We start from the raw sequence: 16,927 nt of genomic DNA, 5'->3' as shown, positions 1-16,927 counted from the left end.
CTCCGGTAGCTAATGAAAACAATTGCTTACATAAATGGACTTTTCCATGATAGTCTAATTTTTCGAGTTTCACCTGTAGGGTGCCTACATTCTGCATGGACTGGTTGCATGGCAACATGGGCAAATGGCTATTAGGTCCATAAATTACCATTTGGCATATAAAAAGGTAAAGGGACCCCTGACCATAAGGTCCAGTCATGTCCGACTCTGGGGTTGCGGCGCTCATCTCGCGTTACTGGCCGAGGGAGCCGGCGTACAGCTTCCGGGTCATGTGGCCAGCATGACAAAGCCGCTTCTGGCGAACCAGAGCAGCACACGGAAACGCCGTTTACCTTCCCGCCAGAGTGGTACCTATTTATCTACTTGCACTTTGACGTGCTTTCGAACTGCTAGGTTGGCAGGAACTGGGACCGAGCAACGGGAGCTCACCCGTCGTGGGGTTTCGAACCGCCGACCTTCTGATCAGCAAGCCCGCGTCCCTGTTCATATAGCATACACAAAAAAACAGTGACCATTTGTTGTTGACAGAGGACAGCTGGACATATAAATGGCCCCATTACATTCAGTAGCTTAGGGCCTCATCAAACCTAAATCCGGCCCTGGGAAGATTCTCCAAGGGAAGACCGTTAACCACGGTCCTTGCAAGTCCCTGTTTGTCTAGTCACAACAGATAGATTGCGTATTCCTCTCGCTCCCCAACCCTGTTTTAATTTCCCAATGGCTTCCTGGCACGATGGAACTGTTATTTCCCTTTCTGCCATTCCAGAGGGGTGTCCCGGGTTGTGCAATGGCAACGGCAGGTGCACACTCGACATGAATGGATGGCGCTGCGTCTGCCAGCTGGGCTGGAGAGGGGCCGGTTGCGACACGTCCATGGAGACAGCGTGCGGCGACGGGAAGGACAATGATGGAGGTAAGGCACCCAACGGCGTGGTTTGTCAGACCGCAGGTCTGCATTGTCCTGCACCACCCTGAAAATCGGAGAAGGGGTGGTGGTGTCCCTGAATGTCCCCAAATGGCAAAGGTCTGTAGCTCCCAGGCAGAGAGTTTGCCTTGCATGTCCCAGGTGCCAGCTTTGATCGCTGGAATCGCAAGGTAGGGCTGGGGTGTCTCCCACCTGAAACAATGGACAGTGTAGAAATGCTAAACTAGATGAGCCAGTGGTCTGGTTCGATAAATTATTGCATTCAGGCAAACTCTTCTGGAATTAAGCTCAATGTCTTGCAGAGGACGTGGACTGTTAGTTGGCCAAAGGCCTGGCTGAAGAGGGACATTTTTGCCTTCTCATTATCTGGCGATCACTCATAGCCGAGTAAGATTGTCTTCCATAAACACGGTTTTAACAATGAGTTCGTAAGTAACTGTGGAGGCCAATTCTGGATCCACACGTCCTTCCACAGGGGGGACATTGGTTCCTGGGCGGGAGGTGATCATGATGTGGATTTGCCAAGCGTGCCTTCCTCTTAGCACATTTCTCCCTTGCATCCTGAGTTCGAGTGTCTTCAAAGCCCATGACACCATTGGTAAAGGCTGTTCTCCGGTTGGAGTGCTCGCAGGCCAGTGTTTCCCAATTGTTAGTGTTTATTCTGCATTTTTTTTTTTATTTAGATTTGCCTTGAGACAGTCTTTGAACCTCTTTTGTTGACCCACCAGCATTACGCTTTCCATTTTTAGGTTCGGAATTGAGTGGTTGCTTTGGAAGATGATAATCAGGCATCCGCACAACATGTCCTAAAGTGCCTGGTGCCTAAAGGTGTATAATGAAGGCACCAGGCGAACCTCCCTGAGGGAGAGCATTCGACAAATGGGGAGCCACTGCAGAGAAGGCCCCGTACTCATGTTGCCACCCTCCAGACCTTTCCTGGAGGAGGCACACAAAGAAGGGCCTTGGAGGATGAACACATCATATGGGGAGAGGCGGTCCTTGAGGTATTGCGGCCCTGAGCCATTTAAGGCTTTATAGGTCCAAACCGGCACTTTGAATTGGGCCGGGAAACTAATTGGTAGCCAGTGCAGTCGGACCAGGATCGGTGTAATATGCTCAACCCGTCTTGCCCCAGTGAGCAACCATATAGAAGCCCCTCTTGCCCACCAAACACCTGTTTATTTGCCCCAAATTTAAATTCTCATAAGGCTAAACCACCTCTCCTGCGACATGCCTTTTTACTTTTCTTTCAATACTGCTTCGTTGAGTAGCGTCAGCCAAGTTTTTTAAAATTGGCTGTTAACAGCATAGGTTAGGATCGTGTTGCCAAGAAAGCTCTAGCCGGCTGCTAGCTTTGGATTAGAAGTTAGGAGACGTCACACTGCAAGGGAGATAGAGGAATTAATAATTTGATTATGCAAACCCCATCAACGTCACCCATACAGTCGTGAGGGGCCGTATGAGTTATGGGGAAGGGTCGTAGCTCAGTGGAGGAGCAACTGCTTGGTATGCAGAAGGTTCCCAGTTTCAATCCCTGGCTGCTGCCGGTCAGTGTAGACAATAGGGAACTAGGGATACCAATGCCCTGACTCTGCAAGTCAGCTCCCTGTGTTCCTAAGACAGCAGTAAAACACAAGCATTGTCTGTGTTACCTTATTACAAGAGCAATGCTATTTTAAGGGGAGGGAGGTTGGAGGTAAAACCAAGGGAGATTATCCGTTGCAGAAGGACCCAAGGTTGTGGTTTTTTAAAAAACATATATTGAATGCTTGAGATAGTTTTGACATCTGGTGTGGTAAATGGCCCAGATTACTTCCTTTGGAAAAAAGATTCAGAAATTAAGGTGCAGAAACTGCACCCGTCTCTCGCTCCCCCACGCCGGTATAAAAACATACATGCTGTAAAACAAAGGACACTTTCTTCTCTCCCGCGAAACTAGATACCGCCGTCTTCATTTCTGTTTACAACAGGCTCAAAGCAGCGGTGCCATTCACCACACCAGATGTGTCAAATATGTGGACTTAGGCTGTAATCTCTGCTTCTGCGAGAGAGGACCAAATATTGCCTTTTTGGGGATTGGAGGGGGGGAAAACATGGTTTTCTGAACAGGCAATCTGGACCCAAAACAGAATGGAAGAATGGAAGCTGTGGTTGTTATTGTCAGAGAGTGTTGCTCAAAGCTGGGGTTGCTCCTCATCTGAATTTGTATATATTTATCTGTGGAGCAATTTTGGGACATGCCTGCACAAGAATTTCCTTCCCACAAAGTAGCGCTTTCAGCTGACAGCTTGGACTATAACTGGAACTCGGGATGGGGGAGAAATTTTAATATTATTATTATTAGTATTATTATTGCATTTTAACTGGAAACTACCAATAATAATATGTGAAGCAAAACACAGCTGTCCCCTGTGCCATTCACGCACCTCTGGATTTTGCAGTGCAGTTTCCCGACCAACTAGTGTGTACAACGATGCATGTATTTGGAGAAAGTGTGCCTAACCAATGCATTTGTTGGTTTTTAATCAGAGGTTGGGTGGGCCACCTGTCATGGGTGCTTTAGTTGAGATTCCTGCATTGCAGGGGGTTGGGCTGGATGACCCTTGGGGTCCCTTCAAACTCTACAATTCTATGCTTCTATGCCCCTGGCTGCCACATCTAGAAGGCCGTAGATTCCCAGTCCCTGCTTCAAGCTACCTGTAAGAAAGGTCAATAATATTATCCCTTTCTTGGCAGATGGGAAGGCTGCAGAGTCTGAGATCAGGCAGCTGGACTGAGGCCACCTAGTGAGTTCGTGGCTGTGGGAAGACTCAGGCAGGGACCTTTCCTAGTCAATAGCTCAGTCTCATAACCACTGAGCTGTAGCAGCTCAGGTTCATAAATGTGGCTTTGGTCTCCTGACGCCCAGAATAACCAGATAAGCGATTGTGGGAAGTGAGAGCAACATGCAGCATTATTTATTAAATCCTTGCCGTTTGCCAAAAGACATCATGTTGACAACTGGGTGTGTTTTTTTATGGTCGTCATTTAAAAAGAAAAAGAAAGAACACGGTAGCAAGGGTCCGTTTATTTGCTTCTTTCTCTTTGAGGCTTTAAGCCTTCCTGGTTTTGTGTGCGTGTGTGTTTCTGTGCAGGTTGCGCGTGGCTGGATCTGTACGGCATACGCAGCTCCTAAACTTTCCCTGAGCCAAAGGGAGCGTAATCCTGTAACACCCATTAAAAGTCAAGGGGAGCTGAGGATTCGCTTTCAGAGAGTTTCTAAGAGCTCTAAAGATGTCAGGGGGGAGGAAAGGTCCTTTGTCATGCTAGCAGAATAAAGGAAACGAGGAAAGAGGAGAGCCGGCAGAGGGGGAAGAAAACTCAGCTGCACACGGACAGGAAGAAATATTAGGTGCAAGAACTGCCTCTGCAGCATCCTTGCCTCGTCCCAGATGCTCTGCTGATGGTTTCCCCCCCCCCCGAAACACATGCCTACTGCCATTGGCAGTTTAATTTTTGGCCTTTACAGTCTTAATCTGAGGCAGAGAAGCCAAGGCGGAAGCCAGCAACGGATGCAGTCATCCGTTCCAGCTGTCCTGCTGAAGCGGATGAGGACAAATTGCAAGTGCGGGGGGTGGGGGGACAAGATCCAGGTTGGAACTGCAACAGGGACAAAGGGGCATTGGGAGAAGGGCCATCGATGGCTATGAGCCAGATTGGTTGTGCTCTGCCCCCACAGCCAGAGGCAGGAAACGCTTCTGAATGCCAGTTGCTGGAAGCCACAGGAGGGGGGAGAGTTGCTCTCGTGCTCAGGTGCTGCTTTCAGGCTTCCCACAGGCATCTCATTGGCCACCGTGAAAACAGGATGCTGGACTAGATGGGCCATTGGTCTGATCCAGCAGGATCTCCTTCTGTTCTTACGTTGTAGCTAACTGGTAGGGTGCCTGCTTTGAATGCAGAAGGTCCCATGTCCAAGCTCAAATGTTGGACTGGTAGAGAGTGTTAGGAAATTCCGTTCCACCTTAAGTTGCAGACATGGAACTGTTGTGTGTCACATGTCTGTCTACAACCAGCACAGATTGCTGGGAACTTCCGTGTTCTGTATAGCTTTTGCTTTTGCTCGTGGCTCACTCTTGGAGGAGACAAAGGACAGCCCCTCCTGAAACCCTGGGGAGCTGCTGCCGGTTAACGCAGACAGTACTGAGCTGGTTGAACCAATCGTCTGACTCTGTGTACAGCAGCTTCTTGCCTTCCAAAGTCAGTGGGAGCAAATTGTAGGTGCAGAGGACTGGATCCACATCGGACCCATAGCTGGGGCCATGGTTAAAGCCCCAACCCCATCCAGGGTCCCGATCTGGATCAGGGCCCCCACACACTACCAATTTTGGGGCAGAAATGCTTCCCACAATTTACAGAACCACAACAGAACATCAGGCATGAAAAGCTTCCCGATGCAGGGTGCCTTCACACGTCTACAGGAGGTCGTGTCAGTATTAGGAACTCATATATATAAGCTACGTTCCAAATGGTCTCCTTAAACCAAGGTTGCAGTTGCCAAAACAGAATGTCTAGTTGCCATTTTGGGGGCAAGGCGGCTCTCAAATCTTATTTTTCAAAGTATGGACCGACTGTGATTGATTCTCAGTTAAAACATTTGGTTTGTTCAGATGACAACCTTGAGCTGGGTTAAGAGCTTTGAGAACTTAAAGAAGAAAAGTCACTTGATCCAGGGCTGGTACGCATATACATTGGCCCATTCCAACCCCTTTTTCTTAATGGTGAACACAGACCATTCATAACATAAGAATATTCTTCACAACTGTGAGCAGGGCAGTGGGGTTGGGGTAAGTGAAGACAAGTGAGATCAGTTAACTAACTAAATGCAGATAAAGCATTTTGGTTCCTGAAATTCATTCCAATCGTGCAGACAAAATATAACGGATAGAATTATACAGGATGGGGTATTGGCATGTGTGAAAACAGCCCAGATCCAAGTATCCTCATCTTCAGATAGTGGAGATGTCGGGCAGCATCCTGGCGCCCAGGCATCTTCACTTACTTGCAAGCGGTCAAAACACTGGCTGATCGTACAATTATTTATCTCTTTGACATCTCACGGGAGGGTGTTCCACAGGGCGGGCGCCAATACCGAGAAGGGGATCCTTGGGCTGGCTGAGTGAGTTGCATGGATACTGTGCACAAACAGCAAAATAAAATAAAAAATAGCAGACGAGCAAAGAAGGAGAATCTAAACTTAGAGGATCAGGAAAGGGCTGTTTTCAGGAGGAGAGTCTAACAAATCACAGAGGGAAGGGTGCACCAAACTGCTTTACTGGGGTCCAGTCTTGCCCTGAGTATTCTCTGTTTGTATACTGTTTTCTTGGACAAACAATTAACTTCACTGCTTGTCTCCGAGACTCTGTGCTGACCAGCAGCTGAACCAGCCCTGACACTATCGCTTCTCTGAATATTGCTCTGTCCACCTGCTTCTTCTTCTTCCCCGCAATGCCTATTGAGTGTGTACCTTTCCTTTCCTGCTTGACCCACAGATGGACTGATAGACTGCATGGATCCAGACTGCTGCCTTCAGCCCCTGTGCCATACCAACACACTCTGCCTTGGCTCCCCGGACCCCCTGGATATCATACAAGAGACACAGCCCCCGGTGTCACAGCAGAACCTTTATTCGTTCTACGATCGGATCAAATTCCTGGTTGGCAAGGACAGCACACACATCGTTCCTGGGGAGAATCCTTTCAACGGAGGGTAAGTTCTTTCCTTTGCCCCACTCCCAACAAGGATCAAAAGTGTTATTGTGCCATAAGAAAGATCCCTGATGGAAGAGACCAAAGGATTGCTCTGTCTAGCATCCCTGCTTTCCTGGCTGACCAGCCAGATGCCACAATGGGAAGCCCAGAAGCAAGACCTGAGCGTAACAACGCTCTGTCCTCAGGGTCATAGAATCATAGAGTTGCAGAGTTGGAAAGGGGCCCTGAGGATCATCCAGTCCAACCCCCTGCAAGGCAGGAATACGGGGATTGAACCTGCAACCTTGGCATTGTCAGCACCATGCTCTAACCAGCTGAGCTATCCATTCTATGATGTGGCTGGTAGCCATGGGCATAGTAGTCAGGAACACACGACCCTGGAATAAATCAGCTGGTTAGCACTCTCCTCCGTGAATTTGCCCAGTCCTCCTTTAAAGCCGTCCAAATTGGTGGCCATCACTGCCTCATGTGGGAGGGAGTTCCATAGTTTAAACCCTGCACTGCGTGAATAAGTAATTTTAGAATCTTTCCGGAGCTTTCCGGCCTTCCACTTCACTGGCTACCCTGGAGTCTAATGTTATGGGAGAAGGAGAAACTTATTTTCTCTGTCCATTTTCTCTTTTACATGGAGTGTTCAGAAATGGTGCACACACAACACACACACCGGTTTGCAATCTGAAGTGGAGCAGCCTGTTGCCTCAGCGATCTACCACTTCACTCCCTTGTGTGCGCAGACAGGGCTGGTCCAAAATAGTCGGCAAAGGGTTGTTGCTAAAGAAAACCCCAGGATGCCTTCATCCTGTAGCTAGGAGTTATTTTCTCAGGACAGCGACCCTGAGTTATCAATCTCCCAATCTCGGTGGAGTAAACAAGCTATGATCTGCTCTCCGGTGCCAACACGAGCCTTGTAATAAACAAGCCTGCGCTGGAGTGATGATGTTGGAAATGTCATCCCACCACCAGGAAAAAAAAACATTTCCTGTGGCATTTCTGTCTCCCAGGAACTTCCTTTTAAGTGAACACCACACCAGAGCCATACCTAATAAGGTTGTGTTTGGGGTGGGGAGGGGGGTGCTGCTGTTTTCGGTTTGGGTTTGTATGCTCTTTCGACAGGCAGGTAGGTTTTGTTACGCGTAGATTTGATGTCACGTTTAATGAGCTTTTCCAGTTGGCAGCCCAATGACCTGCAAGGTTTCTCCTGCCTGCCTGCCTGCCTGTTGCAGTTCGACTAATGTTCTCCCTGCAAACAGACTGCTCTAAATTCCGTCTTAACCAGCTAGCTAGGAAACCTGCCTATATAAACTGATAGCGGTTTCATTTCTCCAGGCATTGGTAGCCAAAAATGTGCAATGTCCAAACACCAGAAGTCTGCAAATACCTGCAGGCCCGCAGTTCCCCACCCCAGCCCAAGGTTTGCAAAAGTACCAAAAAATATATTTTGGGTGGGAGGGGGAGCCTAAGGGAAAAGGAGAAGCCCTACTATAGCCCAATGAGGATTGAGTGTGCTCTGTGGACGCAAATTCTGACTGGCAATTAATGAAAGGAAACTGGTTGGGGAGGGGAAGAGTGGAATGGAGTTCCACGGAGAAGGGTATGGCTGACTGGCTGGCATGAACAGAAACACACCATATTGCAATGCTTTGTTTTGGTTTCTGCTTGTGGTGCCCATGAATCGGGAAGCTCACGTTTGTGCAGGAGACCACCTGCCATCATTATGATAAGCAGAATGCCTGTGGAGAGGGGGGCAGTATCCAGTCAAGCGTTTCTGCTCACGCAAGGATTTCCACTAACTTTCCCTCCCTTTCCTCTCCCGGCGCACTCCCCAAATCTGCAGTGGAGGATTTGGGGGGGGGGAAACTTAGAGGAGATTTAGGGGGACCTGGGAGGAGCATACGAGGAGAGGAGAGGAGAGGAAGGGGTAGTTCTGTTGCACAGCCAAAGATCCTTGCACTAGTGGAACTTCTTTATTGAATACTGTGCAGAGTCTGCAGAGATACCGGTTGGAGGAATTGCAAAATCTATCTGTGCGCTGCATCTCCTCCTTGCATCTCCTGCCAGTAGAGCCCAGCACACTCACATTTGGAGAGTGAACATGCTGCTTTCTGCCTTCCTGCAGTGTGTGTTTATAAATAAATGAAGCATAATCCAGCAAAAATGAGACCATTTCTGTGGCTCGTTAAGCTGTAAGCAGGAACTTAGTTTCTGGATGTGTCCTGAGTCCAGAGCCACACAGGAAGACCTGGGCAGGCTAGCCCCTGGGGTTTGTAGCCTCCTTGCAAGCACATCCAGGGCCTGAGTTGCTGGTGGGAAATTCTTTGGCACCCTTACTTCCAGAGATGGTTCGCAAGAAAGGCTCCAGTGTGCAGCAACAATTGGGTCATCAGCCTGCTCCCATCCTCTCCATTTCAAAACTGGACTATCTAGTGGACACCTGAAGAATTCAACTTCTTTCCTTCTGCAAGGTTATTTCTGGAGCAGACAAGGAAGGAAATTGTGTTCCTTTCAACATAACCCTAGATCCACATATCGCTGTTTGTGCACCGATTCTTGAGCACCTATCGGGTCCAGACTTAGGAGGCCATACGCAGCAAACCAGCCTGCACTTAGAGCTCCCTGCAAGCGCTCTTCCGCACCCGTATTCATTTGTGACATGCAGGCGTCAAGTGTTTTGCCCTCTACTGCAATCCGGCGACCTTTCGCCACTCCGGAGAGATTGAGAAGAGGGCTCTTGGGTGTCGCCCTGGAAAGCTGGAGACTTGATACCGCAAGCGGATCTCCTGTGCCAATCTTTACGGTGACGGACAGCTAAAAATGGCTTAAAGGATACAAAGCAAACAGCGGGAGTAAGTGGCCGGGAAATCAATAAAGGGAATGATCTAGTGGCACGAGAGCACTTGTTATCTGTTCATCAAGATGACGCGGAGAGACGTCCTTTGCATTCGGAATCTGTCTCAGCAGGCTCGATTTGCCATCATAAAATACTTGTTTTCAGTATGGGTGCTCATTCTGAGTTTAGTCATTTGCTTCACAACACCCCCCCCCCCACCAACCAAAACCCAACCTCTTGCCCATGAATAATGCAGCACGGCACAGATATTTTGAAGAAGGCGAGGCCTTTACATTTTACACATTGGGCTAATTCATCACTGTCCTTTTTATATCTCTTGCTTCTCTCTTTACCCTACACTCTTTTCTCTCTATAGCAGCGTTGAGGCAGCTTGTCGGCACTGCTTGTTTGCTGAGAGCCAGTGTGGTGTAGTGGTTAAGAGCTGTAGACTAGTAATCTGGTGAACCAGATTAAGTTGCCAATGTTGCCGCATTGTCAAGCCATTGATTAAGGAGAATCGTATCTCTGTTCTTCTAGTTCATCAGCATCAGTCTCTCAGCCACCATTAGGGCACATGGAATCCATTTTCGCTGTCCTGTTGTCAATTTCCATACAATGGGCAAATAGTTCAAGAGAATATGCACCTCTGAAAATCTCAATTTTTTTCCACAGCGCCTTCTTTATGTAGTCTAGCAATCTCAGTGGTTTCAGTACCATTGGGCAGGTTTGAATACGTTGTTGAGACCCCCATGTGGTGGGTCAGTGCTTGAGCCAGTGTGGTGTAGTGGTTAAGAGCGGTAGACTCGTAATCTGGGGAACCGAGTTCGCATCTCCGCTCCTCCACATGCAGCTGCTGGGTGACCTTGGGCCAGTCACACTTCTCTGAAGTCTCTCAGCCCCACTCACCTCACAGAGTGTTTGTTGTGCGGGAGGAAGGGAAAGGAGAATGTTAGCCGCTTTGAGACTCTTTCAGGTAGTGAAAAGCGGGATATCAAAACCTAACTCTTCTTCTAGAAAGCCAGAGTGTAATTCCGTGATAAGTTCAGCCCAACATGAACTGTCTTCGGCCACTGGTTTACCTGTACTGTACGCGCCAACTTGCGAGGCAGATTGGGGGGCCGGTGTTGCGTGCGTCCGTGTGTGTGTATGATGTCACACTGCATGCCAAGCATCCCAAGATCTGGCTGCGGCTGCCGGGGAAAGAGCCCCCAGCTCCTGCAGACATTGCACTGAGCACCCTGGGTGCCGTGCAAGCCCTTTGCACCTTGTGCAGCTAGCTCCATGCATGGTGCTTGCCCATCGCGTGCCGGTTCCCCATCGGGAAGAGCCAAGGTTTCATTCCCTGGCAGCTGCAGCAGGAAGAGGAGAAGAAGCCAGCCATGGAAGCCTTGCCTCCTCCACCCCCTGAACATTGGCCAAATAAATATTGGGGGGGGGGGTCAAAGAGCACAGCCCCCTCCCAGGTGGCGCCCCTGACTTGCACTCCACCAGACAATTGAGCAACTGCTGTTCCCTTGCAAGGGGAGCTCTAAGCCATGGGTAGGCAAACTAAGGCCCGGGGGCCGGATCTGGCCCAATCGCCTTCTAAATCCAGCCCACGGACAGTCCGGGAATCAGCATGGACTTCTGTTTCAGTGTATCTGAAGAAGTGTGCATGCACACGGAAGCTCATACCAAGAACAAACACAGTTGGTCTCTAAGGTGCTACTGAAAAGAATTTTCTATTTTGTTTCGACTATGGCAGACCAACACGGCTACCCACCTGTTTACATGAGTAGAATGTGTCCTTTTATTTAAAATGCATCTCTGGGTTATTTGTGGGGCATAGGAATTTGTTCTCCCCCACCCTCTTCAAAATATAGTCTGCCCCCCACAAGGTCTGAGGGACAGGGGACCGGCCCCCTGCTGAAAACGTTTGCTGACCTCTGCTCTAAGCTGTACCTTTTAACACCCCTGGGGTATTTTATGCAGGCATCGAGCCACATAAGTTGCATCTTCTGTTCTTGCTAGCATAGCCATTCCAGCCTCTCCCCCTAGGACTCTAGCTGGATAGACCCTTCCCTGTCCCCCCTCCTACAGTCTAGTTGGTTCAGGTTGTTCCTGGTTGGTTCAGGGCACCCTACTTGCCTTCCCCTTTCTTCCTTTGGATTCAGAATACCAGTCGCTGAAGACCACAGGGGGGGGTGCCCTGGTGGCTCGTATCCTGCTTGCTGGTTTCGCACAGACATTTGTTTGGCCACTGTGACAGTAGATGGACTGTGGCCTGATCCAGCAGGCTCTTATTATGTTCTTAGCACACATGAGTCCCAGCCATGACCAAACTTGGGGGCTTGAAGAACATTTCAGGCTCTTCCTCTCGTTTGCCTCAGAGCAAGGATGACATCTGTGTGTTTTAAGCCAAGGAACAGGATTTTTGCCTATCTATTTTATTACTTCCCAAGGAATTTCCAGTTTCCCCTCCATTGCTTTCTGCCTAATTGAATCCCTTAACAACTAGAGATCACGTTTTTCCCAGAAACCTAGGAGCACTCAGGAGGAACCAGAACAGCTTGTTTTACTTAACCCAAAATTGAGCCCTCCCAGTTTGATCTCCATTTTCCTGAGCCACAGAAAGCTCAGGGCAGCCTGAGTAAGATCAGTTTCCTTTGGAAGGGAAAGGACTCCGGACTGAAGGACATGAAGAACTCCTCGATCACAAATTACCAATTTGAGATGGAACGGTGGGAGCTTCAGTAATTGGCAGAATCAATGCAGGCAGCAAAGTCTAAGGCATTTTGGGTAATCCAGGAGGAATCAGCTCCCGGCCCCAAGGAACAGCATGCAACCTAAAATCAGAATCTGATTTGAAAATCATAATCTGATTACTGGGCCAAGCTACTCATATACTATTAGTGTATAACCCCTTACATGGCCCACTCAACCACTTCCTTCTGCAGAACTGGCACTTCCACAAGTGCCACATAGTACCTATTTGTAAGAACTTGGTCATTTCTTGCGACAGGTCTTACACTTTGGAACTCCCTGCCTATTGACATCAAGCAAGTGCCTTCACTGTATTCTTTTCGGCACCTGCTAAAACATTCTTGTTTAGAGAAGCCTACCCAAGTGCTTAGGAAGTTGGTGCGAATTTTAACCGAGAACCATAGAATCACTTAATCGTAGAGTTGGAAGGGACCCCAAGGGTCATCTAGTCCAACCTCCTGCAATGCAGGGATCTCAGCTAAAGCATCCATGGCAGATGGCCACCCAACCTCTGCTTAAAAACTTCCAAGGAAGGCGTGCCCACAACCTTCCTTTCCATGGCTGAACAGCTCTTAATGTCAGAAAGTTTTCTCTGATGTTGAGTCGATTATCTGCTTTCTTGTTGCTTGAAGCCATGGGTTCGAGTCCCACCCTCCAAAGCAGGTGAAAACAAGCTTGCACCCATCTTCCATGTGAGACAGACCTTGAGCTATTTGAAGACGGATATCATCTCTCCTCTCGGTCTCCTCTTTCCCAGGCTGTTTTAGTATTTTAACTTTAACAAGTTCCCCCCGTTTTATTGTTTTGCAGGCTGCTTTGAAGGGTGTGTGAGTTTTGTGTGGGTTTTTTTTTACCAATCAAGCGGTGTATAAATTTTGTGAAATGAAATAAATAAATAAAACCCAGCTCCTGGAGAAAGCTAAGTTAATCCAAACCCACTGTGTTTGCTGGGGCATTTAAGTTTCACCACTTTGTTTTGTTTTGTTTTGCAACCATTCCTGGTTTCGTAGAACAATTCTGCCTGGTAGTTATAAAACAGGCAGTATAGCAGCACTGTAGAAGCTAGAGAGAGAGAGAGAGAGAGAGAGAGAGAATGCTCCCCTTGCCTGTTGGTGTGACTGACAGGCAGCCAGCAGCACCTGTCCATTTCTTTCTCTTTCCTGTGTTGAAACTTCCTTAATCACTGGCAGTCCCTTGGGGTGGTGGGGAAAGCATCAAAAATAGCACCCTTCTGTCTCCTTGATCTGCGTTCTTCCTTCAGTTGTCAAAAGCCCCACCGTTACTAAGACAAGAAGGGGAGAATTGGGATTTGTGACAGTCGGCTGTAGCCGGTGGAAGAGCAATAACTCCCATCATTTGTGAAAGTGGTAGCTGCTCTCCTAACTCCTCCCTGTCTCCATCAAGGCTGATCCCAGAGGGTCATGGGGTCGGGCATTTGCTGGCACCCCAAGATTGACAAAGGACCCACACCCTAATCAGCTCTTAATTCTTGGTTGAGCCTCTCAAGAAAGCCAGGGCCAGCACGAGAGAGTTGTCCCTTTTTTATTTTTGCACACCTCCGGTCTTCTCCAGTTTGTTCGTTAATTCGTTCAGAGGATTTTGGGGCCTCCTTTCAGAACAAATATCCTCTCTGGGCAACTTACGAACTGCAATGATACAGTGTAATTAAAAACAAATTGCTAACGAAATGTCAGTAAGCCAGTGAGCAGTGAATGCAAATTGGGTATCGCTTAAAACGTTTGTCAACTCGGCATAAATATAATGCTAGAATCCAATAACCAACAATCTAAACCCAGTGATCTAAAAAAATAAGCCCAGTGACCCTGATAGCGTAATCTTAGGCAAAAGCCAAAGGGAGCAACAGGTAAAATCATCACAGCTTCTTGAAGGTTGCCGCAGACAGGGCCAATCCCACATCCTTTGGGAGGGATTAATACAAACTAGGGGCAACCAATAAAAAGACCCTGTTGTCATGGCTCTGGACCAGTAATCTTCAGATGGTGAGGAGATGAATCACCTGCCCAGTCCTTCTCATGGGAAACTGCTAGAGCCCACATCCCATGCCCTGAATCCTGAGACATCTCTGCCACTGGACTCCAATGACTGGACTACAAGCTCCATGGAGGAGCAGGAGAGCTCTGGGGAGCTTATTCCAAAGCAATTCCCACAATCTGAAACCCCACTGCCTAGAAAAAGGCTAGAATTGGCTTCTATCTCAGCAACCTAAAGCTGTGCCAATAGCTCCATGATAGTGTTGAAGCCGCTGACCATGGTCTTGAACTGACACCTTGCTCCTCATCCACAGTTCTGACCTCACCTTCCATCTCTTCCTTGACCTACTTATCTCCACCTTGCTTGGACATCACCTTTCCTTGGTGGTGGCATCACCATGGATCAGGACCCCTGGTCTGGTGCCCACCAATCTAAGCAACCTGAATGTTGAACCAAGAGACAAGGTCTCCAAAGCCAGTCTTAGGGTAAAGGTTGATCCATGGGGGGGAGAGTTCTTCAAATAACCTGACCCTACAGCCTTCAGGTGGTCCTCCAAATGTTGTCAGACTCCTATCTCTCAACATCTTGTGTGATCATTGGCCATGCTGGCTGGGGCTGATGGGAGGTGGAGTCCAACAAGACCTAGAGCACTGTTTCTCAAACTTGGGTCCTCAGCTGTTGATGAACAGCAGCTCCCATCATCCCTTGCTAGCAAGACCAAGGGTCAGGGGTGGTGAGAACTGTAGTCCAACAACAGCTGGGGACCAAAATTGGAGAAACACTGATCTGGATGATCAAAGCCCTGCCCCCCCATCCCTGATTTAGGTTAAAGGATGCCTAAAGAGTGTAAATTTCCCAAAGACCCCAAACCTGCATCGCCCAAGATGTTTGGGCATACCTAAAGACATCACAGTGGTCTGTGTTCCATCAGGTGGAACACAAAGGGAAATCCATAATACCATGGCTTTATGGTAGGTGTTATGAAGGGGGTGTCATGTGACAAAGACGCATGAGAGCAGGAGCAGCTGTTGGAGTCTAACTGCCATAACTGCCATTCTAGTCTGTAACTGTCTGTCAGTGCTATGTGAGTTACTTACCTTGACTGTGGTGACTAGTTTCTCTCAGAGTGTGTGCCAGTATAGAGAAGAGCCTATATTCTATATGTGATCTATTTTTCAGAAGAAGTTTATTTTAAGCTTAATAAAAGTTTTTTATTTGTTTCAATGAAAACTCTGCTTAAATAATTCCCGCTGCACGTCAGGGGGAAGGCAGCTGGCTGTGTGGTTTTTGGTCACATCTCAGTTGAAAAATCTCAACTGGAGCCGTGAGCCAGAGTGGTGTGGTGAATAGTGTGTGGCACTTGGCCTTGGGAGATCTGGGTTCAAATTCATGCTCGGACATAAAGCTCCCTGGGTGAATTTGGGCCAGGCACCATCTCTAAACTTCATTTTCCTCACAGGGTGGTTGTGAGGAGACAATGGAGAACAGGGGAGGTGCTCTGGGTTAGATTACTGCAATGCATTAAATGTGAGACTTGCCTTTGAAGATGGTTCGTAAACTGCGGCTGGTGCTGGGTTCGCGGCCAAGTTGCTCGTTGGTGCAAGGCAGGCTGAACACAGCACCAATTCTGGCATGGCTGCATCCGACACCGATTAGTTTCTAGGTCCAATTCAAAGTGCTGGTTTTGACCTGTAGAATCAGTATCGCACTTCAGGGACCCGATACCTCATAGACCACTTATCCCCACATGAAGCAACCTGCGAACTCTGTTCTTCATCTGAAGTCCTCTTAATGTGCCCCCTCCAAGGCAGGTGCAGGAGATAGCAACATGAGAACGAGCCTTCGCAGTGGTGGCTCCCCACTTGTGGAATGCTCTCCTTAGAAAGGCATGCCTGGCACCTTCACTGTCTCCTTTTAGGCATCAGGTAAAAACATTTTTATTCCCCCAGGCCTTTGGGCTTTATTTCTCTGCATATTTTTTAAGTGGGGTGCAGTTTGATTTGCTCTTGTACGGATTTTATTGTGCATATTATAGGTTGTTTTTATATCTGTTTTTAAACTTCAGTTTTGGTAAGGCTTTGGGCTCGATCTTTCTTTCTTCTTTAGCCAGCAAATGACTATAGCAAATAATAAAAACAATGGAGCTTCTTGGAGTAGATGCAGGGCATAACATCGCAAATCGTGGTAGTAGAACGATTCTGGGTTGTTGTTGTTGTTGTCTTCTGCAAAATACCCGTGCTGCTGTCGTTTTTAATTCCAGTTTGGTTACACATTTTGTCACTCTTCTTCCTTTCCTCCATCTTGCACTCTGCCCGTTCCTCAGCGAATGGCTGCCTGGGACCTGTCACCTGTCAATGTCACTTGACGAAACCCCAAGGCAGGTTCTGGGTCTCGCGTCAAGGCTTGCGGTCCCCACACTCAGCCTGACATTCGCTGCCTGGTTCTGTGTTTGTTGCCGGGCTTTCCTGCTGAGCTTAATTGCTTGTTTTGTTTCCTGACTACCAGCTCCTTCTAAGAACTCCCTTGCAGATGTACACAGATGTACACAAGCATTTCTGGATGGCTACTTTTTGCATTTCCGGCTTCCCTTGCCAGCAATCTCCTGTAATGTCTTTTAGATTCTTATTTAACACTTGGGAAAGTGGGGTGGGGACAAACAAACACAGAAACAGACTCTTGAAAACTATTTAGGCC

At 48.2% G+C, this 16,927-nt stretch overlaps 1 protein-coding gene across 1 annotated transcript in view; it reads left to right on the top strand.

The window, feature by feature from the left end:
- TENM4 (teneurin transmembrane protein 4) overlaps positions 1-16,927 on the top strand; it is a 202,290-nt gene that overhangs the window by 106,960 nt on the left and 78,403 nt on the right. The window contains exons 11-12 of the mRNA XM_033146027.1: positions 767-913; positions 6,454-6,670. Of these exons, the coding sequence (XP_033001918.1) occupies positions 767-913; positions 6,454-6,670 (364 nt within the window). The remainder of the gene's footprint in view (positions 1-766; positions 914-6,453; positions 6,671-16,927) is intronic.

This window comes from Lacerta agilis, chromosome 4 (assembly GCF_009819535.1).
Source record: "Lacerta agilis isolate rLacAgi1 chromosome 4, rLacAgi1.pri, whole genome shotgun sequence".
Classification (NCBI taxonomy): Eukaryota; Metazoa; Chordata; class Lepidosauria; order Squamata; family Lacertidae; genus Lacerta; species Lacerta agilis.
The sequence above is the reverse complement of the archived record's forward strand: the minus strand, read 5'-3'. Positions and strand labels throughout refer to the sequence as shown.